This window comes from Artibeus jamaicensis, unplaced genomic scaffold (genome assembly GCF_021234435.1).
Source record: "Artibeus jamaicensis isolate MK-2021 breed Jamaican fruit bat unplaced genomic scaffold, CSHL_Jam_final contig_233, whole genome shotgun sequence".
NCBI classification, from domain to species: Eukaryota; Metazoa; Chordata; class Mammalia; order Chiroptera; family Phyllostomidae; genus Artibeus; species Artibeus jamaicensis.
In genome coordinates this window covers 31,078,548-31,105,770 of record NW_026521486.1, presented here as the reverse complement: position 1 = coordinate 31,105,770, position 27,223 = coordinate 31,078,548, and the positions used below count along the sequence as shown (strand labels likewise).

Below are 27,223 nucleotides of genomic sequence, written 5' to 3'. Positions count from 1 at the left end.
TGTGTTAATTAATGAATAATTGATTAAAGAAGTGGTTATCAGTGACCAATAACATCACCAAAAAAGAAATGGCCATCTTGATGCAAGCTAGAAACTTAAAATACCACCTTTAAAATAGCCCTCCTCCTTACTTCCCGAAACAAACTACCTAATGTAATCAAGCCTCTGTTTCAGTCTAAATAGTAGTTCATAAGAAATACAAGAAAGAGAAGGAAATGTCAAATGAAAATAAAAATGCAATCAGCAAAGTTTAAAATGGAGACTCTCATTAGAACACCCACAAGAAAAAAAACTCAGAATTTTTTTTCTCTGACCAGAAAGTGTGAGGGAAAAGGAGATATCCTCAATTCAAAAATGAGCCAACGACTTTAATGGGCAACTCAGATGAAAAAGATGTATGGTTGAAAAACAAGCATATAAAAAGATGCTCCATGTAATATGTCATCAGGAAACTGCAAGTTCAAATAGCAATAGGATCTGACTAGACACCTATGAGAATGGCCGGAATCCATGACACCGCTGACATCAAATGCTAGTGAGGACATGGGCAACGGAACTCCCACTCATTGCGGGTGGGAAGGCAAAGCGGTACAGCCACTTCGGAAAAGTGGTTTGGAGGTTTCTTATAACCCGAACCATACTCTTCTCACATGATCTAGCTGTCATAATCCTTGGTTTTTACCTAAAGGAGATGAAAGTTTATATCCACACAAAAACCTGCACATTGATGTTTATACTGTCTTTATTCATAATTATTAAAACTTGGAAGCAATCAAGATGTCTTCAGTAAATGAATGGATAAACTCTAGCCTATTTGCATGATGCAATATTATTCAGCACAAGAAAGAAATGAACTATCCAACCATGAAAAGAGATGGAAAAAACCTAAATGCATATTACTAAATGTTAAGAAGCCAATTTGAGAGGGCTATATCCTATATGATTCCAACTATATGACATTCTGGAAAAGGAAAAACTATGGAGACAGTAAAAACTCGAGGTAGGAGGATGGGAGGAGGGATAAATCTGAAGCACAGAGGATTTTTAGGGCAGGGAAAATACTCTCTACAATACCAAAATGATGGGTACATGTTATTATATGTTTTTCCAAACCCACTGAATGTACAACACCAAGACTGAGTGTAATGTGGCCAGTGATTTTTCAACCCTTTTCATCTCATGGCACACATAAATTAATTACTAAAATTCTGCAGCACGCCAAAAATATATTTATTGCTGATCTGACAAAAAATAGGTATAACTTTGATTGATTTACACAAAAATACTAGTAGTTATTTAACCTTTCTGCTCTAAAGAGACTTTTTAAAAAATCAGGTGCCTATATTTGTATGTAAGGATCTCTCCTACCAAGAATTAACCAATCAGATGCAACCTTATTAGGCTATATGACCAATAAGATGCAACTCTGTTATAATGACCTATATATTTATGGTTCAAGACAGGGAATTCCCACCAAATGGCTGTTATGTTGGCTGTTGTCATTTTTTTTTTATTTGACAATCTACGGGAAGAGAGGTCAGGGCCCCTTACCAAATAGGTATTGAATGTTTTAAAAATTCTTGTGGCACACTGATTAAAAATTGCTGATGCAGGTTATAGACTTTGGCTAATTAGGGTGTGTCGTTGTAGGTTCATCATTTGTAACGAGTGTACTGTTCTGGTAGGAATGTCGATAATAAGGGGGATGGTGTGTGTGTTGGGGGAGGGTAGGAGGTACGTGGAACATCTCCGTGCCTTCCTCTTACTTTGAACCTAAAACTCCGTGCCTCTTGCTTTGAACCTAAAACTGCCCTAAGAAAATTGTCTATAAAGAAAAAAGGAAATGGGGGAGAAATTGTGTATAAAAAGAAATTTAGAAAATGAATTGACAGTGTATGAACCCTGTTTGTACCCATATTTGAAGAGAAATAACCAATAATAAGATTTTATAATCTTTTTGAAAGATTTATAACCTCAGAAATGAGAACATTGTATAGATATTTGTTATACTAAGGAATCTGTGTTAGAGATGATAAAGGTGTTATTGTTTAAGGCACTTATCTTTTAGAGGTAAGTACTAAATTATTTACAAATAAAAAGAGATTATGTTTTGGATATATCGAAAATAATTTTGGGGAGTGGTGTTTAATATGTGAATAAAAACATGGAACAAGACTGGCTATATATTAATTGTGAGTTGGGTGATAGGTACATAGTGTGTAGTATACCATTTCTCTGATTTAAATATGTTTGAAAATTTACATAGTTGAGTTTTAAATAAATAATAGATATGTATAGATAGGTATACAGGTAGATGAAAATTATTAGTGGATGAATCTCAAATTCATTTCTTTAATTGGCCACAAGGCCAATATATATAATGTCCAGAAAAAGTCTAGCCTTTGTTAATATAAGAGAAATATTTGTGCAGACATCGATGTAACCTGGCAGCCAAGGAAAATGGACTGGAATGTGCATGTGTGAACAATGATGACTTCACTGTATTAGTCAGTAGGGGCAGTGGGTGCCTCTGAGTGAGCATGTGGACTGTGGGCATCTAAAATGACTGAGTGAGTAAAGCAATGAGTCTGCACCAAATTTTGTGTTAACCTTGAACATACCTCTGCAGAAACTATTTGGATGATTCAGAAGGGCAATTCAGAAGGGATGATTCAGATATGACACTCATGCATCATGTCTCCTGCAGAGTTTTTTGGCAAAACAGCAAATCACCCAGGTGGCTCAGCCCCTCTACAGCTCAGATTTGGTGCCCTGTGACTTCTGGCTTTTCCCCAAACTAAAGTCGCCTTTGAAAGAGAAGAGATTTCAGACTGTTGATGAGATTCGAGAAAATATGATGCGGCAGCTGATGGTGATTGGGAAAACTGTGTGATGTCCTAAGGTGCCTACTTTGAAGAGGAGTGAGGTATCATTGTCCTATGTACAATGTTTCTTGTATCTTTATCTTCTTCAATAAATATCTCTATTTTTCATATTACATGGCTGGCTGGCTACCTTCTGGACAGATGATTATATATATATATATATATATATATATATATATATATATATATATACTTTGTTTTCTACTATCTATTACTTGTTTTCTTTGACCCCAGTTAGCACTTCAACTGGTTGAGGATTTTTTATTGATGGGATGACCCCAAACTTCATCCCTGAAGGGCGAGGTCCTTGGTGGTGTCTTTATGGGGTTGCTTAGTTTCCTGCTACCTTTACTATCTGACATGGCAACACTAAAAGGCTCCACAGAAAAACCTCTGGGTTCCAAATACAATTTTTCTTGCCACCGTTTTGTAGCAGAATCTGATTTCTGCTTGATAAATTGAGATCCATTGCTTTCTCTCCTGATGGCTCAGTGACATGAGAGAACGCAGTCGCTGGGTGGTAACCTCAGCTCCAGGGTTCTGGAAATATCACACCCTCTGGTGAGAGTATCGTTCGCTAGGAAACTACTTCCACTAAACACGCAAAGCCAAAATTTTAAGAGACTGGGAACTAAATAAATTAGTTATTAGATATAATAGTGAGAGGAATAATTCTTGCTTCTACCCCTTAATTCCAATACCTCCGTGTCCTCTCTATAGGAAAATAGCAACATATATTGGTAGACATTAAGACTATATATTGCTTTACATTGGACTGTAACCCACACCTCTATTTTTTAACATTGTTTTTATTAAAAGGGTTTTTGTTAAAGATGCATTGTAAACTAATACATAACCCATGAATAAGTGGCATATTTGTGTAGGAGTTCCAGGAACCAGCCTTGGAGAAGGAGGCTGATTTCAGCAACTGGAAATTCTGCCTGAGGGAGACTTGCTGACTTTCAACCATAAAAACGGGACCTCCACTTTACCAGTTTCAAGATAATCATTGGAATGTTGTGTGTTGACTGACTTATACATAGAGAACTTTCAACCTCACTCTCCCTGATTTCTTTGTTCTGCTTTCCCTCCCCCTCACCCCCAGTAAAACCCCTGCCTGCACTGAGAGGTGAACATGGTCTGATTCAGTTAGCGCTTCAACTGGTTGAGGATTTTTTACTGATGGGATGACCCCAAACTTCATTCCTGAAGGGCGAGGGGAACATGGTCTGATTCAGGATGGGAGTCCGCTGTCTTCTCACACTGCCAGCACTTGAATAACTGTCTTTCCTTAAGTCAGCACCTGCCTCTCGAGTGTTGGCTTTCCCATCTGCAGACAGCTGAACCTGAGTTTCTCACTGAGGTTACAGCTGGCGCAGCAATGCAATTTTAAGTGGGCTCCTTCACCAGTCTCAAACTGGGTCTTCTGCTTTCCCCATTGCTATGGCTGGCTTTTACGTAGTTGAAACCCCAATTCTTATGTGCATGAGTTTCCAATATGTGGAACAACTGTGGGCTGACATGGCTCTATTACCTTCACTGTGTTTTTCGTCCTTTCTTGATTTGTGGAGGACAATTATACTCTTGAAAGATACCCACCCCATAATCCTTGGAAAATTATAAATATACTAAATTGGATGGTCAATGAGATTTTTCAGTTACAATTATGAAGATCTTAAAATGGGGAGATCATCTTAGATATCTGGGCCCAATATAATCACAATGAGCTCTTAAGAGCAGAGGACTTTCTGAAGCCAAAGACAGAAAGGATACAGCAGAAGGGGAAGTCAGAAAGTCTCCAAGTGCAAGAGGGAATCATGTGCTTGCCCTGGTTTGAAGATGGGGGTGGCGAGAGGAGCAATGCTAGGAGGCATGGAGGTGACCTTAGAAAGAAGAGAGGACCCCAGAGGACAGCAGGAAGGAATCAGGAACCTCAGCCCTATAAACAAGGAACTGTATTTTGCCAACCTAAATGAGCTTGGAAGCAGATTCCACAGACCTTAGAGAAAAGCTCGGGCTGATAAACACTCAGTTTCAGTCTGTAAGAGACCTGAAGCAGAGAGTTCAGCCAAGTCCATCTGGACTTCTGACCAAAAGAGCTGGGAGCTAATAAATTTGCATTGTTTTAAGAAACCAAGTTTGTGGATATTTATTACAGCAGGAACAGAAAACTAATACATCATCTTTAACTACCTCAAATCCCTGAAGACCAGGCCTTCAAGAAATTCGCCTTTGGCATCTGGTAGAGAAAAGCCAGTCAAACTGACAATAAAGCAAAGAGCTGTCCGCTACCCACCCCCCAACCTCTCTGCCAATCCCACAAGAACTAATGACAAAGTGCAAGGCAATCCTCCCCTCCCCCGTCCGCTTTGTCTGGTGTCAGTAGCCCAGAGGACCAGGGATAGCACAGGCAGCTCGGTGATGCTTCAAATCTGACAGATTTCAGCAGAGACCTAGGGTTCCTTTCTTAAGCCAGAAATGATGTCAGAAAGAATGATCAAGACACAAAGTTCCGGAACTAAAAGAAGCAAAACTATGCTTAAATCTATGCTAATAAGCAAGTTTTCCAATTAAAGAACTAATTTTACTTGTTTGTTCATTTCATTGGTCAGGGTGTGTTACCCATACCCCAAGCTCTACCTTATGTGTACAGCAGACATAGGGGTGATCTGCAGAACTGGACACACCAATCTATCCTTTGGGGTTTTCTAGTTCAAGCAGTGGCTCCGCTGTCCCTTGCCTCTGTCCTAGACCTCAAGCTCTATTAGAAGTTACCTATTGTCACTCTTTTTATTCTACTGTGTGAATTAACTTTTCCTTGCCCAAGGCCGTTTTCGCGGCAGCTAACTGCAGGAAGGACAAGAAGTTTTACATGGGGCTGCTTGGCTATTTCCTCCCCTCCACTGAGAACCAGAGCACTGCCCAAAGAGGAAGGAAAGCCTCGGGAGATGGATAAAATTCACAGCTGAAGAAGTCAATCTTGCACTATTGTGCTGTGTGTAGTTGGAAGAGCGTGCGTGTGCATGTATGTACATGTGTATGCATGCAAAGGGAGAAAGAAATGCATGTATGCAGAATGTGTAAATGCCTCACTGATATGACTCAGAGATAGAAATCTAAGTAATAAGTATCTGTTTCCTTTGGTGGAGGGATAGTTGGGGGCCGGAGTGAAGAGAGCTTTGAATATCTGAGGTCTAGGAGTTGGGATTTTATCTCATGGATAATGGAGAAATCCATATATTTGAAAAATTAACTCCTTGGGAACTTTGGGTAAAAATTACATTTTAGTTTTTTTTTGTTTTTGAGGACTCTACGAGTTCCTTAAAACACTGTTTTGAATCATACAAAGTTTTCTAAAATTGTTCAAACATGCAGAACAAAAACAATTCTGAGTCTCTCCAACCAAATATCCCATGTATTGGACATCTATAGATGATCATTAAAGGATAAATGGTAGCATTTATCAGATAAAAGTCAGCACTGTCTGTTTTATATATATAATATAAAACTGTGGAGGTGAATGCTGGAAGTTTGAGTACTTTGGTTTTGGCGCCAACTATTCAATTAGAGAGGAGGGCACAGCTTAGCTGTAGAACGTTAGATGAAGGTTAACATGGCTAAGACTTCATCAGTGATAGGAAGAAAGATGTGGCCACAGGAACACAAACGCTCAAGAATCCTTGGAAATTGTCGGGAAGCCAATGGTTGTCACACTATGATACATACTGGGACAACCACTGTATTTGGATATGAGAGAAAAGCATGCCTTCCAAAAGCTGGATGGAGGACTTGGGTTGTACAAATAAGTACATCAAACATGATACCACAGAATTATATTTATATTATACACTATATTCACATTGTAATATCCACATCCATCATCTGTGACACAAGTCTAATAATCTTGAGTATATTTTACTGTAATATTAATATATATATAGAAAACCAGGAGGCACTTTCAGTAAATCTGGCAAAAAAAGGAGCATCAGTATAGTGTCTAAGCTAAAAAAGAATAAAAATAAATACAATTTATCCAATCATTTTTCTGTACAGATTCTACTTTTTACAAAACATTGATTAGCCATTAACTACATCACTTGACAAATGCTTGTGATAGGAGGATACAAAATATTGCTACATATATTAAGTGCAAGATACAGTGGAGAGGACAGATATATTTTTCAACTGATAAATGATCACTTAAGTCCAATGCTTCGGTCTTAGGTTTTTAAAAGCTGGTAAATTTGGAAAGTTATTAATCAATAAACATGCTCAGTTTTTGAGAGCAGTGAGAATCACACCGTCATGTGCAAACAAACCTCCCCTACATGGTTACTTTGGTTGGTAATTACTTGAAAATATTGCTTTTTAGGTATACTAACTTATGTTAATCCAGTATGCTATGGTTTGTGAATATCCTACAAGTTCAAATATTTGAAACATGCTAATTTCAACGTTCAACGACAGTATTATGCCTACAAGAGGTAAGGACTGGTTAGAACAACTTGCTCCATCAGAAATCAATGCATTTTAACACCAAACACTGAACCAAAGTAACCAAACCAACCCAAACAAAACACAGTCTGGATTCCAATGAAAGTTCTTTCAGTTGCATATCCTAATATCATTATATGGAAAGCCAGGAAGAATCTTATTTTCATTATTTTGCATTGAGAGTTTCAGAACATTTATAAAAGCACCAATTTTCATTTTGTGATTCGCATGATAAAAATTTCTAGGAAGAAATATCAGGGGATGGTGGGTTCAGCGATACTTATTTCCAGTGCTTGTCAACTAACAAATTGTCCTTGTTGGAATAAAAATGGTTTAAGTTATGTGATAATATACTAAGAAATGAACTACACTCATCAATGGAAAAAAACACAAGTTAAGCAAATATAATATGGAAAAAATCCCATGCAAATATTTTATAGAGTATTAAATAGTGATTTTTAAGCTAATGAACAAATATATACTAAAGTTCAAGGCCTTTCAATCCCACTAAAAAGTACTATATAGATATGTTAGGGTTACTATTTAAATATAGCAATGTTATAGGAGTGATTTATACTTATAAATAACTAAAGTAAAGTGTCTGGTAATATAGGTTATTTTTTGAGTCATAAAAATCAGTTACATTTTAAAAGAAAGGTGATGGTAAAATCTATCAGCCAATGTTATATACACAAAGAAAATCTTCAAATGATTACTTCTAATTTCACATTGAATTATCTGAATAGTTTGCTATAATAAAGGGTGTCAAATTACTAGAATTAAAAAAAAAACCTTTCCTTTCAAAAGGTAGTCAGGAAGCAGTTTCAAAGATCCAAGTGTGAATTCACATTCTGAAACGCGTGTAAGTGCTGATGTAATAAATGAAGTGAGGATTGAAATGTGGACCCACCAAGTCCTTTCATTCCAGAGTAACTAATAACTGACTCGGTTTGTCATAGAACTGAGGGGTGTCCTGGGATGATCCTTGAAGTTCTATGTAGTGTTGTTCACTCCCAATCCACAGCTCTGTATTTTTTCCCCTCATTTTTATGTACAATAAAACTGGTGTGTGGAGTTAGAACTTGAAGTTAAAGACAATCTCCTAATGACAGCAGAGGAGAATTTCTGATCATTTATTATTTTTCCTTTACTAACTTTGAGTTAGAGAAGTAAAACTCAGGAGAAGACAGACTTTTCCCCTGTGCCTTTGAATTTTTCTATTTTAGAGAACACGAAGAATTCCCTGATTCTCTGCTGTAGTTTCTATTTCATTTGAAATAGGTATTTCTACTGACACTGAAAATTTAATTAAAGCATGAAAGCTTTGGAGATATTTTAAAGTACTTTTCTATTTATAAATGTCAAATTCCAACCGACCATTTAATCACTCTTAGTAGGTGGATGTAGTGGGTGTGGTTTATTGGTCGGTGTTTCATCTGTGAAAGTCAAGATTAATAAGATTTAATTTCTCTTAGTAATGAAGATGTATTTAAGTTTTAAATTGCATTCAAATTTAGTATAATATAATCTATATCAATAGATCATTTAATTTAAAACATGATAAATTGATGGATAATACATTCTTTTTCCTGGGATAACTCAGAAGCCTGACTATAATTTGTACACTTAATCTAATTAAATTATTGGGAATAAATTTACTTTTACCCATCGCATGTATTTATTGGACCCTTCATAAAACATTTTCTTTCCTGAGCCATGAAGGACATTGGAGAAAGAAAAGAAATATTCTTCTTTACAGTTTTTCATTACATAATACTAACACTACTAGTTCTGAATATTAAAATATTTAGCATCTTTATATCATGGAATGTCATTTTGTGGGTTTTATTTTAACTGAATAAGAACATTTTAACAGCTTTGGTTCAAAAAATAAATCAAATTTAAATATTCTTGAAAGCACAAGTGATGATTAAGTACTATCTTTGAGTCAGTTTTGAATTATCTGCATGATCAAAAGTGACTTCTAGACATGAAGCGATGAGGAAATCTGTTTGAACATGGACATGCTCAGGACTTCTCATCAGTAAGAAGAAGGCTTGCCTTTCCTTGTGTTGCTCAGCTCCTCAGAGAGGCAGAGATGCACAGATACCAACACTGGCTGAGGTAATCAACCTTAAAAGGATAGCATGGAGAACTGGGGTTCTTTTTTCAGAGCCTTAGGCAAATGTCAAATGCTAATTTTGTTTTCCATCATTTTATATAGTTTATAGTCTTACCTGCACTAAAGTAATTTTTCACTGGATAATTACTTTTGAATCAGCAAGTTAACATTGAGTTCCAACAGCAAAAAATCCTTAACCTTTAGTTTTGTATCTTCAAACATGTTTAGTAATAGGATGCCCAATTATTAAATTTTTTGGTCATAATTGTTAAACTGCTTGTTAAAGAGACTTGATAGTCTGAACATAAAGACCAGTTTAGGTAAGGTGAAAGCACCCTTAGGTAAGATTAACAGCAGCATCATTTTAACAAATGAAGTGTGTTAGGCAATAGCACAAATTGCCTAATATCCATGGTGCATAATACAGACTGGAAAATGTCGGTTCTTCTCTGCTCGTGGTTCTTTAGAGTGAAACATACAAATGCTGATGGAAACCTCTATTTAAGTTCTTTATCTAATGCATGGTTTGTTGTATAATTTACTCAGTACTTCTAGTTTAAGTAATTCACCCCCAATCAAATTTCCTATCGGAATTTGAATCTTTTCTAGAGAAACAAATGGATGAAAATATAGGACCTAAAACTGGTATTATTTTCCTTTGATTAGAAATTCTAAGAATAGTTTAATTTTGGAATGCTCTTTACCTAAAATGGCTGTCTCCTAATTTAAAGTTTTTGTTTTGTTGAACAAATTAGAAAAATGAACTGACTACATCAGCAAGTTCTTAGTTTTCCATTACAAAAAAGATCACGAGGAAAACGAATGAACTAGAACAACGGTCATAAAGTATTTTGCAGCTGGTTGTGAGAGAAGGAAAATAAAAGAAACTCAACTTGGTTTCAAAGTATGCAGACATTTTAGCCATCAACAGACAAAGTATATAGACAGAGTATACAATTTAGCCATTATCTAGAGTTGAGCTATACATATTTAAAATTTGATCCTCCCACCCCACACGCATTACCGATAATCTCTAGAATATGAATTGAAGAAACTTGATTTATCCTACCAGGGGTGTCCAACCCTTTGGTGTCGCTGCACCACACTGGAAGAAGAAGAGTTGTCTTGGGCCACATGTTAAATATGTTGTGACACATAATCACGAAAAAATCTCATAAGGTTTTAAGTAAGTTTACGATTTTGTGTTGGGCCGCATTCAGAGCCCTCCTGGGCTGCACGCGGCCCATGGGCTGCAAGTCGGACTTCCCTGCTCTAGACTGTGAAAGTTTACAGAACTCCATTTTACTGGAGTCTTCTGACAGTTTAGAAGGCAGTTTACTTCTAAAATGGCATATAAATTAGAAAAGGCATTAAGGAGGAATCAGGGGTAGGGTGGAAGAAAAGGACAAGAAGACCCTTATTGTAGATATCCCCACACAGACATGGAAGCACCAAAAAGACCTCCCACAGTAGAATAGAAATAACTTTTTGATCATCTTCTTCTCATTAGTCAGTTGTCCATCACACAAATAGTTCACTTTTGTAAAGTAGTCATTTCAAATTTTAAACTTTATTTACAATGATAATGTTCATATCTTTATTACTTAGAAAATAATTTATATTTTTTCCATCATTTAAACAAAGTATAGGCCTGAGTCTCATGCCTTTGCACAGCTTTTACCTTCAAAGAAAGTTCTCTGGGAAGGTGACAGGGACATTGGGAAATCACGACCCAAGAGAGGCAGGGGACATGAGGAAATCGCATCACATACATGTAATATGCACAGTCTACACAATCCCTTTTCTTTAGTACTGGGATTGTAATGATTAGAATTTGTTCTGGAATTCCATCAAAATGGACCAGAAAGAATTGGGTATTCTGCTTTAGGGAAGTGGATATTTTCTTAAGCATAATATGAGGAAACGACCTGTTAGATGAAGACTGATATAGACGGACCCCTGTGCAGAGCTACCATCTTCATCTTCTGAGAACACAACCAGTTCTTCTATAAATGAGAAAAACAAATTTTTATACTTAAAGAATGTGCAAAGTGTTGTTTTCATCAAAGACTATTTTGAGGATTGGTTTAGATAGATAACTGGAAAAGACATCCTCTCAGTGAGCTGGAGATAACATTGGGAACACTTGTATTAGACCTGGACTTTTTGTTAACAGAGAACAACCACTAGCATCAGGGGCTTCAGTTCCAACTTTTCCTACCATTGGTTCTATACAGTTATCTTTTTTCCCCTAAATGGGCTAGAGATTCTTTCATTTGAAAGACCTGAGTTGATCCAATGGCACCTATAAATAGACTCATATAAAAACGTAGTAAATGCAACAAATACACTTTAAGAAATTAAGTGCTAGAGTTGGAAGTGAACACAATAATATTGCTGTCACCAAGGAGGGGGAGAACTTCACTAGAAGAAAGTATCTTCCTAGGTTCCTAGGCATCTTTCGGGATATACTGGGTGTCTACAATAGCCATGACCCTGGTGAATTATCTCCATTCCTTTATTTCAATTGACTTCTAGCTTTAATATATAGGTAATTTATTTTTGAAGAAAAGATTATCAGTCTTCCTAGACTGATAAACACAGTTCTGGAATGAAGAGGTTCTAACTGCCTCGGCCATCATTACTTCATGTACTTTCAAGACAAAACAAAACAAACCAGGCAGTTTGCTAAAATTTCTGTTCTGGCCCCCAGGCTTGAGGCCATGTAGCTTGGGTGAAGCTGCAAATAGCAGTTCCAGACTCACACCTGCTGTCCTGCCATTCTACTGATGCACAACACCTAGATTTTTCCTTGATTTATATTTATTTTAAAGAAGTATGACATTTGGAGAAGGGGAAAACATTAGTTTGGTTAAGAAAATAGATACAAGAGGTATGTGAGTATAAAACCTTTTTTTCCTTTCTCTTATTTGCAAGGGAAGGAGAGCAGTTAAGTGGAGAAATGTATTTGACTCACAGTAACTTTTGCAAACATAAAGGCACACGGGCAACACTAAGTAAATGGAAAACCACTCACTAAGTCCTAAATAATGAAGACCTGGTGTTACCTCAAAAAAAAAAAGCAATTATTCTCTTCCTTTAGGTAGGGTCTGCAACAATTTCATCCATCCCATATTTTCCTGCTTACTAGGAAATTTGCCTTGAAATCATTTTTATTGTATTATCATTGCCTATTTGAAGAGCAATTTCCCAGCTCTTCTCTGGACACTTTTTAGAATCCTAACCTGATTAAATCATTGCTTCAGAAGGGAAAATAAACTATTTATGAGAAACAAAGGCATTTTTTTAATGTAAACACTCTTTTCAATGACTTCAGAGGAAATAAAAAGTAGAAATCACAATCAAGAGCTATGGGGAAGCTTGTTTAGATGAGGAGCGGATTTGTATACACTACCGAAGGAAGAGCTACAACGGAGGTGCTGGGAGGAACCGGGCACCAGCAATAAACTCGTGGTGTGGGTTAAAAAGTCTTTCACCCGGGAGTCATGGACCCAAAAGTTAGCAAAAGTTACTAGTGAAAAAACATTCTTGCAGCATCCTCATTTAATTGGCACATGATAACTGCATCAGTTTCATTTCTATTAGATCAGGTAGAAGAGTGGCTGTCCACAGACCACCATGCAAATGAATCCTCACTCTTACTGGGCTTGGAGATAGCTTCAATGTATAAAAATGGTGATTAAAATATAACTTTATAAAAATGTTTCATTTTCCCTTTTTTAAAAAAAGTTTACTATCTACAGAAACAAAAAAAGATCTTTATATTTACATCAAGATAACTATTCATGACAAATATAATAATATGAAATAAAATATTGAAAGTGAGTATCAACTTTTTAAATAGAGGTTTGGCTCACAGCATAAACAAGTGTAGATAAACAAACAAACCAAAAAAAAAAAAGACTTTCAATAATAGGCCCAGTCCCCCCAAATTCTTCTATAATCTTCCCTGCCAAAAGAAGCACGACAACCGGCCAGACTGCAGATAGAAGCTGTCTCATCACACAGCACATGGAATATGGCAACAGGGCTGGTCAGTGGGCCCTCTGCCACCCAAAAGCCAGTCTTCGACAGTTGCCAAGAATCGAGCTTTTGCTATGTCAACAAACACCAAATTCTAGGTTGAAATTTTCCCCTTCCTCTCTCACAGTTTCTGCTTGACTTCCTTTCTTTTTCCTTTTTTCTACCATACAGTTTGTACCAGATTAAGACGTGGGAGATCACTGTAAAGAGCAATTTCCCAGGTCTTCTCTGGAAATCTTTTAGAATTCTAACCATATTAAAAGACTTGACTCCAGCTCTTCCTAGGCATTTATGGGTAAAGAGTGCCATCCCCTTACATGGTGATTTGACATACTCACAAAGAGCTCCTATACATTCATTAGGCGAGTAGATTGGAAAATGCCTACATCTCTCACGTTTAAGGCTGGTGATAGAGAGCCTCCAAGTGGTGTTTTGCAGTAGTACCAATCACACGGCCCTCTCACCCAGCCCCTACAGAGGGACTTTTACTGAAGCTAAATGGAGGAAGGCATTTGGAATGGCTGCCCCTCAAAGACACTCCAGAGTGAACTTTCTTCCATTTGTTCACATGTGTTGAGTTGTCTGCTGCTGGAATTCTATCATCTACTAACCACAAGACTCTCTCTGTACATATACACAAACATACATACCCACAAACACCCTTTTCATCCCCTACACACACACACACACACACACACACACACGATGTTGGCAGGACATGTAAGAATTCAAATAATTCTCTGGAACTTTCATCCCTTAGTACTAAGAGCAAAAGCTTCTTAGCTGTAACCTACATTTACTGCACTGTTCCCCTGCTAAGCCTCACCGTTTCCTTTGTTTTCATTTATTTTTCTTTTACGATTTATTGTATATCACAGTGACTACTATATATCTTAATATGAATGTTACTAAATTGTGGAACCAGTAATTCTGGCTTTCAGTGTGTATGTGTGTGTATGTGTGTGAATATGTTTTACATGTATCTACGTGTGAGCTTATGTACACACACACACATATTTCTTCCTTTAAAAAAATCCATAGAAGCTGGTGTTGCGACGTGAAAGCTTCTCCGAACAAGAGTTTTTAACCATGTACCTCACTGTAAAAATAAACACATATAATGCGAAGAATCCCAAATGCAATAGCCATTTGCCAATCTTCTTGTATTTCTACAGTGTTGTGTCTAAGTGTTGTGCTGGCTTGAAGAGAGTCTGTGACGAGTCACTCGGTTTGGAGCCAGAGCTCATTCTACCCATTGTCACTGGTTTGGCTTTGGGGTTACGCCCTCCTCTCCTCTGGGCTTCCCTTTTTCTTCTTCTTCTTCCCTGATGGCCTGGATCTGCTCTGAGGAATGCTGTTGGGGAGACTGGTCCAGGGACTGATTTTCCATTCCCGCCAACCGCTGTTCCTCTTCCATGACTTTCTTCCACATCTTGTGGTTCTGCAGGAGGTGCTGAGTTATCTGACAGTAGATTTTTCTCCTTTTGAAAGTTTTCTTTCCTGTGAAAATACCAAATTAGACTGCTTACTGGTGTGCTGAATACAACAGTCAATTCTTCTCACAGTATTAGTAGGTAGTATGGACCAATAGATATGTCTATCTGTCCTTTGACTTGTATATTTTAATAATGTCATTTCCAAGAATAGGGAAATAAGAGGAAGATGGCAACTGCCTTTAATATATCACTGAGCCATAACTCTGAACAGTAGTTAAAATTTGGTAATGTTCAAGACAAGGTTCTGTCTGTATCTTGGCACTATTCTCACTCCTTGAGGCTCTCAATTCTTCTCAGAAATACCAAAATAGCTTCTTGTACGCCTTCCTTTACTTTGTCAACCAGTCCAACTCACAAGAGTCTACAAGACTGATTTCTTTAAAGATGGTCTTGATGTTACTGCTCTGCTTTGTGTGGACTGAAAAACTGATTTCAAAGTCCTCTCAAAGTTTTCTCACATACTGGCACAAACACATGTTTTCAGTCTCCCTCCATCTCGCTCCATCTGTAGCCCCTTTTCTATCCATACTTACCTGCTCTATTCCCTGTATATACACTGACTTCTTCTACTTCCAAGTTGCCACAGCCCATCCTTCTGAAATGTTCTCTTCTATCACTGAAAGTTCATGTCTGTTTATTACTTTGAGATCCAGTCAGACTTCACTGAATTTCTCTTCCAAGTAAAACCTCTTTCTATTTCTCTCTCATCACTCCATATATCCCTCATGGAGTAGATAGTGTTTCCCATTTTTTGCCCTTCTCATTGTCATTATTTCTTTTTCTGGCAACTACACATCCCACATCATCGGGGGGACTCTCATCCCTCCTTTCAGTTATGTAGTCCTGGAAGAGGCAGTTGAATTTAGCTTCCTCACCCACTGCTGACGACACAGCTGTGTCACAGTGACTGGTCAGTGTGTCGGTAGGAACCCCAGTCAGGCCAGTCCCAATTCTTACCTGGGATTTTTCTCATTGGCACAGAATGAGTATGAGGTTGGGGAATGGGCGTTGCAGAGCTTTTCTTCTCTGCTTATGTATTCATAATAAAGTTAACATAGAGCTGTCTATAATTTCAGCTTCATGAAGAAAGCAAGATGAAAAGAACAAGCTGTCAGATAGATGGATCAGAGACCAGGGGCATGTAAGCTCTAATATCAGCCAAGATTATGTGGTTATGCAGCAAGAATTTCCCTTTTGTATACACTAATTTGATAGAAGTTTTGTTAGTTGTAACAAAAAGAATACCCTAAATAATGTACATTCTCTAAGGCTCTCTAAGGCTTTTGTCTTATTCTCATGTATTTCAGTTCCTTTACTGAACTACAGCCTTTCTGAGGGAACCTTGTGAAGACCTGTAGGGATCTTATACATGAGAAGGCTCAGCAAACATGCACTTAATAGATTACTTTTTCTCATGTCCAGACAACTTAATATTTCAAAATGGAAGTACGAAAGACAATTTTCACAGAATTGCACATCTTGATTGAAGAAATGTAATAAAATTAGTTTCAACAGAAGAAATATAAGGGGTTTTAAATAATTTACATTGGTGTCATAATTTACTGTTCAGGTTTCCAATGTACTTTCTGTTTATTAAACACCTACTCTGTACCAGGTGTGCCACTGTCTCGTAATTTACTGGTAGACAAGATAGATATAATGCTTGCCAGCCTGGAGTTTTTCCTCTAGGGAAAATACAGAGAGTGAACAAGTAGCTACAATTATACTGAGTCTTGCACAGTCTTTGAAAGGTAGTGGAGGAAGAGAGGATTCTGTATGCTGACAATGGCTTGGCCTAAGATGGAGGTAATGGAAATTAAGACAGATGAAGGTGAAAGACATTTGTGAAGTTTCGTCAACAAGACTTTGGCAACCAGTTAGATGTATGAAATGAGGAAGAGGGAGGAATCATAGACAGCCCTGAGCTATCCAGCTGGAGCAGTTGAGTATTTGGCAGTATGGTGTACTGGGAAAGGGCACATTAGGTGAGGAACAGATCTGAAGTGTAAGTTGAACATCAAGTTCAACTTGGGAGACCTACAAGTGGAAAGGTAAAGTAGGCAGCTGATTTTGAGCTCAGAAGAGAGGGTTATTCTCTTCTTAGGCAAAGAATTGAGAAATTAGGCTAACATCCTACCACTAGACAGTAAACTTGCCCATGAAAAGAAGGTATTTCCCCCCTTTGTGTGTACATTCAAAAAGCCCTAAGCTTTAGTAAGTATTCAGTAGGTGTTTAGTAAATGAATCATGTTTTTTCTAGTTTCTGTTCCACGGTTCCAAGTAAATGATGAAGTATTGATAAGTAATAAAAATGATACTGATATATAAAAGTGGTCCACAGGAAATTCTGATGTAATTGAGACTATATTCAAGAATTACAGTACAAGTTATCAGATGTTCAGCAGATGTATTTGGGTTTACTTACTGAAGTAGTAATGATTTACGATATATAGTCTGGAAGAAAAAAGAGGAAGTGGAGGAGGAGCAGGAGGAGGGGGTAACAATAGCAAAAAAGGAAGTCCATTGTTATAAGATGTGCTAATGATTGCTACAATGATTTTATTGTAATATATCACAGAAATTTCTTGAACTTTATAGGACAAGATCAATTTTTAAAACACAGTTCAGAAAAAGGACATGATGAAATTATCTTTGAATTACTTTTAAACCACACAGACACATAAAACTTAGGAAACTGATGAAATTCCAGGGAGAATGGATACAGGCAGAACCTTGAGCAAGAATTTAAAAAATATATTTACTCTAGTCATTATTTTATTTACAAAATGGACCCATCAATCAAACCTATATCAACTAACTACTAACTAACAGTCTTCCGGATACTATGAAAATAAGGACCAATCTGTCTCATAGCTTGCTTTAAATGAGCTTACAATCTATAGGGGAGAAAGCCAAGAAGACAAAAAATGAAATACACATGCCATGTTTTATAAAAGACAAAAACAAGTGACCAAGATGGCCTTGGCATTCTCCTCACTTTGAATAAAATTTAGACAAGTTCTTTCCAGACCACAGGTCTCTGACCTCCCTTTTCTTAGAGCATTTACTTTATAAAACTCAAAATTGCTAATTCTTTATCTGCCTCTTTGTAATACATAGTTGTCCCCCACCCTTCCCCCGCAGTCTCTAGCCAGTTTTACAACTTGAGAGCATCTTTCTGAAGGACTTGGGAGTCTAACTTCAGAATGGACCAGCCAGCAAACACACATTGCCTAATCATATTGACCAGCTCCCTCTAAAGTACTCTTGTACTTTTTCACTAGGTACATCCCAGCACTTAAAAACTCTCTTGCCTGTGTTTCAGGGAAGGTGAGTTCAATTTTTCTCTGCAATTGCAACGCTCTTGAATAACGTCTTCCTTGCCATTGTTAAACAAGTATGTGGTACAATTTCTTTGTGACATGTCAAATCACAGTGACTCAAAAGACTCAGCCTGTAGGGGAACAGGTAGGTTTTTTTTCAAGCAGCTCGACACCTGAGCTGAGATGTAAGTTATGACAATGAAATACGCTGCGTGAAGAAGGGGCTGGTAGATACCAGGTGGTGAAGGGCACGCTGACAGGCACGGGGAATGGGGCCCTGAAGCATAACGTCGATTTCTTTGTTCAAAAGCTTCTTAACAAGGGATATGTCTACATAATTTTTTCTATCAAAATTAATCATATATATTAATGTATTGGGTTTTACAAAGTAAATCTCTACAATACTTTTCTACCAAAGCCATTTACTTGTCTATTTATTTCTACTTCGTTTTTGTTGTAGCTAAAAACAAGCCAGTTTCTACTGAGAAATTTTAAAAGGTTAACATTTTTTTTATCCTAATCTTTTGAATCAAGAAAATTACAGATGACCTCTGGCTGTAGGACAGAGGTCATGGAAACACTCATGGTTATGGGAAACACTCCATTGTGCAAGGTGATTGATTATTCTATCTGAAATTTATACACATTCATGGCAGGGCATTCATTCACAGGGAAGAAGCTAACAAAAAGCTCACTTTTCTCCTTTCTTTTCAGGGAAGTATCCATGATGGCAGCTGTTCTCTTATTAATGCTGTTTAACATTAGCAATAAACCTCTCTGGAATTAAAATGAATGAAGTGACGTAGAAGAAAGTTTGTACCAAATAAATTTGCGTAGATTAGAGTCTGCAGGTGGTCTAAAACATGCTTGTATTGGGAGCCAAATTTTTCAGCACTGGAACCTTTTGAACCGAGAACAAAGGGCCTTTCATTGCTCAAACTCTAAATGCAGCTTAGTACTTCATTAGAAACCTCTTAGTTCACTGCAGGAATCTTTCAGATTTAATTATGAGGTAGGGGAAAAGACTTCTTTCCCTAACATACCATAATGAAACATTTTATTCTGTTTCCTGGGAGGTCTCCAAATTTTGCAAATTGCTGAAGGTACCAGTGCCTATTTCATTCTTTTACTTTTTTAATTACTGATTTTTAGAAGAGAGGGGATGGGAAGAGAGTCAGACAGACAGACAGACAGACAGACAGACAGACATGGGTGTGTTTTTCCACCCATCAGTGTATTAATTGGTTGATTGTCAAAGAAGCCCTGACTTGCTGTACTGGGATGATACCCTGACCAATCGAGCTACCTGGCCAGGGCTGCATATTAAATCAAAGTTTAGCTAAATAAGCGAACCATCATAATCAATAGAAGTTCTGAGATTAAAATTGTAAGAGTAAATGGCAATGGAGTTGAAAATGACACTTGGGTTCGCTTTCTGATTATGCAGAAACCATCTACACCTTGGAATGCTACTCAAACTTCTGAGCCTCAGTTTAATCTTTTGTAAAAGGAGACAGCTGAACTAGATTATCTTCAATTCTCCCATTTCGTTCTTTATTTTCATTGTTATTCTATTATATAGTTGTCCCGATTGTCCCTGAAGTGCTCTCCCCTGCCCCACCCCCCACAGTCAATCCCCACCCCATTCTCTTCATCTATGGGTCATTCATACATATTCTTTAACTAGACCCTTCCCCTTCTTTCCTCCCTTACTCCTCTTTGCCCTCCTCTCTGGTCCCTGTAAGTTTGTTCCTTGTTTCCATGCCCTGATTCTATTTTGCTCATTTGTTTGTTTTGTTCATTAGGTTCCTGTTACAGGTGAGATCATATGGTGTTTGTCTTTTACCACCTGACTCGTTTCACTCAGCATAATGTTCTCCAGTTCTATCCATGCTGTTGAGAAAGGCAGGAGGTCCTTCTTCCTTTCTGCTGCATAGAATTCCATTGTGTAAATGTACCACAGTTTTTTGATCCACTCATTTACTGATGGGCACTTAGGTTGCTTCTGGGACTTGGCTATTGTAAATTGTGCTGCTATGAACACTGGGGTGCATAGGTTCTTTTGAATTGGTGTTTCAGGATTCTTGACCCAGCAGTGGAATCATTGGGTGAAAAGGCAGTTCCATTTTCAGTTTTTTGAGGAAATTCCATACCGTAAAATTCCATTACTCTATGCTGTCAAATTTTACAACTAGCTAACATTTTATCATATTCTTAGCTATAACGGAATACTGCAAACATAATTTTTCAAAAGCTACAGTATCAAATCATTGCTGATAGATACTTTAAATTTTAATATAAGGTGGCCAGCTGACATTTAGAAGTCATTAGTAAACAGAATCCAGAGACTCTCATTCCCGCTTTAGTGATCTGGATAAAAACAGGGAGGTCAGAAGGGTAGCACATCAGAATCTGGAAGTCAGTATGTCAATCCCACCTTGGAGAACAGAGAGGAATCAAACAGAGTACTTGCTTGTCTCATTTTGGGGGAAAGCCAACATTGACAAGTTGGGCCTGTTAAATTTTCCAGCCTGGGTTCTTCAATTCTTGATGCCTGAACTGTGTGTGTCTGTGTGTGCATGTGTGTGCGGTTTTTTCACTGTGTTTGAGTTCAAACAGCAATCAGGTTTTGTGGGAACAAAGATTTTCCAGAAACTAAAGCTGACAACACTTTCTAATATCAATCAGTAAAAAACTATCATGCTCTTAGACAGCAAATTACTTGGCTCTCTGGATGAAAATTAAAACAAATAAACAGAACTAATGCCTGTTTATTAAAGGAACGAATGAATAAATAACCCATGAATCCCAAATCTTGATGCCAGTCTCTAAGTCCCAAGATCAGCACAAAATTTCTAGTGGAAATATTTTTATCAGCATCAGAGAAATAAAATTACTTTGATAATGAAATATTGAAAGAAGTTAAGAAACATTTGATTTCCCCCCATTCTGTACAAAAAGTTAATATATAAGACAGAATATAAGCAAAAAATCTGACCTAAAGCCAAATTTGCATAACTGTGTCCATTCGGTTAATGACAGCTTCTCATCTGTGGGTATGGAGCTTGCAATGGACACTTACAAGGGGGAAAAATTAGGCCGATGCCCATGTCAGAATGTTCCTTTACTAGATGGCCAAAAGGAACCAAGTCATGCATACTCCTAATTGCTGAAAGTAGAAATAGCATAGAATATTTTATGATGTGAAGAAAAATCTGTTTTTATAGTTAATTAAATTAAATCAGTTAGATTGGGTGCCCAAATAGATGACCAGATGTGAGTCCAGACACAGTTGTTTCTCACTTGGGTAATTTCAACAGCCTTTTAACCCATCCCACTGCTCATACCCTTTCTGCTACCCCAAACTCAAGAATATACTTCAATACCACAGCTGAAGCAAGGCTGTTAAAATGTAAGTTGAATCAACAAACTTTTCTGCTCAAAACCTCTGATGGCGTCCCATCTCAGTAAGAGTAAGACCCAGACGCAATGCTGCGATCTGCTCTGTCCTGTCTTCATGCTCTATATCATCTGGCCCCCCCTCTCTCCCTCCTGCTGCTCTCTGCCCGCTTCCTCTGCTCCGGCCACCCTACTTTCTCGATGTGCCTCCAACACCCAGCCAAGCTCACCTCAGAACCTTTACATGACTTGCTTTCCCCTCCCCTCGGAATGCTCTTTCCATATCTATTTTCATGGGCCAGTCCTTCACTTCTTTTAGGCCTTCTAAAGTATTTTAAATCTCTCTCTTATTTTGACCTTCCATGGCCAACTAATCTAAAATTTAACCTTTTAATTTCATGCCTTCTTAACCTTTTTCTTGTTATTCTAATATTTATTAGTACCTAACACACTTTGATTTACTGATTTGTCTTGAGTAATGTCTGGGGACTCCATTGGAATACAAGTCTAAAAAGGCAAGGATTTATTTATTCTCTTGTCTAATTTGTTCACAGCTCTGCTTTCAGTGCCTGAAAGAATGCCCATGACACAGTAGGTGCTCAGTAAATACCTGAAGAATGGATGGGTGATGGATTCCCTCTTGCTGGTTTACACGGTCTCCCCTAACCAAGCCAATAAAAGCCTGTAGTTTCTCTATATGGTACCTAAAAGTCCTTTCATTTCTAAATCATTAAGATACTCTGAAGAATAGGTTTCAGCTATTTTTTTAACTTCATGACAGAGAACCTACCTTTGTATGAATATGGTATTATTATAGATCCCATAGTTTGTAACTTTTCTTTTATGAGGTTGCGTGAGGGGGCAATATCCATAATTGGTCTCACAGTATGTAATTTATAAAAAGCATAAGATTTATCTGAACCTAGAAACAGATTTTATATCACTTACTTGGAGATTCATTATTTTCACAGGTTTCCTCTTCATTTGGTGCTGCTTCCTCCTCCTCCTCTTCTTCTGGGTCATCAGTATCTCCTGACTCATCACTGTCTTCCACCCATTTCCCCGGCATCAGTCCTGCTGAATCATAGGAGTTGCACAGAGGACCCACAATGTGAGAGATAAAGGATTCCTGCAGGTTGGCCAGCTGAGGAGCAGAACGGTCCATGAAGGGGCTTATTGGTAACCCAAGGCTGGCCTCTTCATCACCCTAGAAAGAGAATTTAGCATGAATAGTTCACTAGAAAGGTAAATGACCAAGAGCTTAAAATACAAGTCAAGTCAAAATCCACTTTGCATCTAAGATTTGCAAATATGTGAGAACCCAGACATTCATGGGTAAATTCCCACTTTATTGCTAAAAGAGTCTACCCAAATTCACTAAAATTCCTGCAGAAATGCTTTGTTGCCATTAACCACTGCTTTGATCTTGAGGTTGAGGCTTTTGATGAAGGAGAACTCTAACTAATGGTTTGATACCTCAGTAGATGATATTTCTTGCCATATTAATCAGTGTGCCTTAGGTTAGAGTATCAATTCATTGTAAAACAAATGCTGGAAATAATTATCAGGCAAATACATAATCTATTATGTTTTCCTGTTTTACCTTGGCTACTAGAAGTCTTTAAATACTATATTGCTCAATTAAAGTCACTAACTTATAGTAGCTTTTTGGTTGAATTATATTGTCTGTGATTATACGGTTTTTATATTCTTTACCTATATGTTTAATAGAATTATTCTATAAGTGTATTTTAAACATTTCTGAACCTTTCTGAAAAAAATCAGATCGTTAACCAGAAGTTATAGAGCAAAATTAATAAAGAAATATACTGATATATCAACAAAGTTTATGACTGTAATGAAATTACTATAAATAAATTTTCTTTTCTATTTTTCTTGTATTTCAATATTTCAGGATGGACTGTGAGTTCACCTCATCCCTAGGAAAGGCAGTGCATTATTTTCTAGAAGCACAAACCTTTTACTGTACATGACTCTTATGAATAATGCCTGTAAAACTTCTTCATAATCGAATACATCCAGATAATTTAACTACTTATTATGGTGCCTCATCTTATGTAATACAAATTTCTTTCTGACATTGACCTTCTTTAACTGGTTATATATATATATATATATATATATATATATATATATATACCCTTTTTAGGGAAGCAGAGAAGGATCTTATGTTTCTTATAAATCAAATCCTGTGTCAACCATTTTATATAATTTATCTTCTTTAATCTCTACAACTACTTCATGATAAACCTAATCCCAAATTTGTATGTCAGTCTTTTAAGTATTTGAAGACAGTTATTATATCACCTCTGTTTTCCCCAGAATTAATACCTTCACTTATTTTAATATCCTTTTATGTCACTGATCCCTGTCCTTCACCCTTGCTCCACTGCTTCCGGGTTCATCTTCAGAGAGTGGTTCACAATACTAAACACAGTTTTTAGTATAATCTGGTCAGTGCAGGGTATGTGGGGAGGACCCCCTCATACATAAGTTGTGGTGGTAGTTTTTTTGAGTTTTTTTGTATGCTAACTGTTGCACAATCATGTCAAACAAAAGGTCTGTTTTTAAGCTTTTTCATATACTGCTATTATTAACCCTAATAGAAAAATAAATAAACTCAATCTGGTATATATTCATATATTTAAAGTTGAATTGGCTTCTATTATAACAAATCTGTAAAAGGTAATATTTCGGTGGTCTTCCCAGTGTCTCTATTACCCCAATGTCTCCTTTCAAATTACTTGCAAATAACCTAGTTTTTACAGTTACAATTTGGCCCATTTTTGTCATTTTTTAAATCCTGAGATTAAAACTGGCCAGTGCATTTTCTAATGTTGGGGTGAATATGAAATAGATTGATCACACTCTCAAAGCTTTTGGGAACTTTGGAGAATTTATAAGCAGCTTACATATGGATTAAATCAGCTACCTGTTCATAAAATTCGTTGACAATACCCTCTGTCCACTGAAGATGAAGGTCTTTGCATTTAGCGGGCCCATTGATATCAGCCAACTTTATACACATTTGACAAACTAGCAGACGATCATTTTCATTGGTCCAATCTATTCCAACATCATCATTCACCTGTTTGAGGAACAAAGTTAAATGTGTTTTACCTCAGTGAAAACAAAACTCGAACAGGAGAATAAACCATAGAATATTTATTGTCTTCCTACCATGTGGAGATCTGAATACCAAGTAATAAGGACTTTCTCAGCTATTTAAAATAACATTGCAGGCTTGCATAAATGAATAGTGAAAGAGTGCATCAAAAAAGTAAAATCACAAATGATGGATAATTATTAATTATGGAATTGAAAATAAGTGCTACTTAAAATTAGCATGTGCTACCTAGTACTATTAAAATAAAGTAGCTACAAATAAGACATTTTCCTAAATTAACATTGGAGCTTTTATGTTTGACATATGAAATTTGGCTCCAGGGCTTTGACCTTTCTACTGTCAGATAATTTATGTTCATATACCACCAACATGGGAGCAAATTGATTCAAACAAAAATACAATGATATAATTTTATTATTTCTCCGTAGCACAAAAGTATAATATAGACAGCACCTCAACTTCTCAGGTTCCTAGCTTGGGACCAGTGCCTATTTATCTGCTTCTGGTTAAATATTCTCTTGCATTTTGTTCTCACATTTGACAGATAAAAGATGACAGCAATGAGTTTTGTCAGCAATATTCAGTCCCATGACACCTTTCAGTGTGGCCATAAAATGAAGACTGACACAAATCTAGTTACCTTGGCATTAAATTTGGCTATGAAGTCAAAGTGTTTCTTCAAATCAGTGGCCAAAATTGCTTCAATGACAAGAAAACGGAAATGCTTAAATTCCACATGGTCAAGGTTAACTAAGAAGTTGTACTCTGGCCGGGACATAAAAAGATTCCATGCAGCAGCTGCGTGATGATTCTCCAAAACTGAACGATCGTTATAGAGCACCGCCTAGGCAGAGAAGTCAGAGTGAAGTTCAATTTTGAAGTTAAAAAATGACAAAAACAAAGAAGAGTATGCAATGCTTTTGGAATTTTCTTTTATCAGGGAACACAAATGCAATCCTGTGACTGCTGGCTATTAAGAATCACTTACTGATGCACATTGGCTGATGACAATTCTTGGTTAAATTTCCCTTTTTGTAAGATAAAGTTAATACACTTGAAACTTCATTCCAAACACTTTCAAGTAAGGGCTTAGTAAGTGTTTAGATTTTATCAGATTTCTTAGCAGGGTGCAAGTATTTAACCCTCCCCAAAATGCAAATGTATTAATATCCCTAAGAAGTAACTCAGCTATTCCTTACATCTAGAATAAGAATGATCTCTTCTTAGTTAAACAGATAGTTAATAAACAGGAATGAAATCCCAGAGAAGCACTGCATTAAAACATTCTCACTCCACAATTAGGCATAGGAAATATCACCCTTTAACTAGAAATTGAAGGTATATAGTAACTATCTACTTGTTTGTAATAATGCTGAGGGGAAGCCCAGAAAAACAGAAATTGCCTAAAAATGTTTGAAGACTAACTAGTTAGTGTGATAGAGAATAGAGGGGGAAAAGGCATTAGGACAAAGCAAAAGAGAAAGCACATGAAAATTATTATTGAGGTAAGTAAAAATATATACACATATAGGAAAATTTAAATAGTTAATGCTTCTGGCCAAGAGGATTTATATGACTATACAAGAAATAATTGATGTTTAAAGGACACATTGAAATAAGTTAAAGTATATAGTCAGAAAAAAACAGAATATGTTTATTGTGTATAGATTAGAGGAAATTCTAGACTGGTATATGAGACAGGAAGTGGCAATGGATGGGAATGGGATAAAAGACAAAAAGCAAACAAGAAAAAAAAGAGAATAGGATCAGAGTGGTCTTTAGGACAAAAAACAGGCTTTGGGGATCCTTAGTAACAGGGGTGGAGATGATTAAATCAAAGAGAAACTTACAGAGTTTAATTGAATAGATGATGATAACTAGGTACTTAGTTATTAATTTTGACTTAAATGTAAATATATGCTAAGATGTACTTCTTTTAAAGTTATCACTTTAGAACACTAGGTTCAGGAAAAAAATTCTCTCAAATAAAATGAATTGATTTTTAATTCCTACTAATCAATAAAATGCCACAATCATAATTGTTATAATGAACATATTTCAAAGGAATGGGATTTATATACAAAGAAGCCTTACATTCTTAAAAGTCCAAAAATATTTGCTTCTCTAATCTTTTCAGAAAGGGACTTTTGTACAGGCTGGCCTTTTCTTTGTTGAGGAAGTTCATTAACATGAATTCAAGTAGGTTTTCTTCCTTAGAAGGAAACTGAGACGGGATCCCAGTGGGTCTCCCCATTAATAGCTAGGAAAAAATGCTATCTTTTCAAAGTTAGCGTATTCTCTAAGAATTTTAT

General features: G+C 36.8%; 1 protein-coding gene across 2 annotated transcripts in view; it reads right to left on the bottom strand.

Annotated features, from left to right (window-relative positions):
* Positions 1–14,711: 14,711 nt before the first annotated feature.
* PDE3A (phosphodiesterase 3A) overlaps positions 14,712–27,223 on the bottom strand; it is a 272,742-nt gene continuing 260,230 nt past the window's right edge. For both annotated transcript variants that reach the window (XM_037136661.2, XM_037136662.2), the window contains exons 13-16: positions 25,552–25,755; positions 24,717–24,872; positions 22,712–22,970; positions 14,712–15,045 (exon numbers count right to left, since the gene is read on the bottom strand). In XM_037136661.2, the coding sequence (XP_036992556.2) occupies positions 14,804–15,045; positions 22,712–22,970; positions 24,717–24,872; positions 25,552–25,755 (861 nt within the window). In that variant the 3' untranslated portion in view covers positions 14,712–14,803. The remainder of the gene's footprint in view (positions 15,046–22,711; positions 22,971–24,716; positions 24,873–25,551; positions 25,756–27,223) is intronic.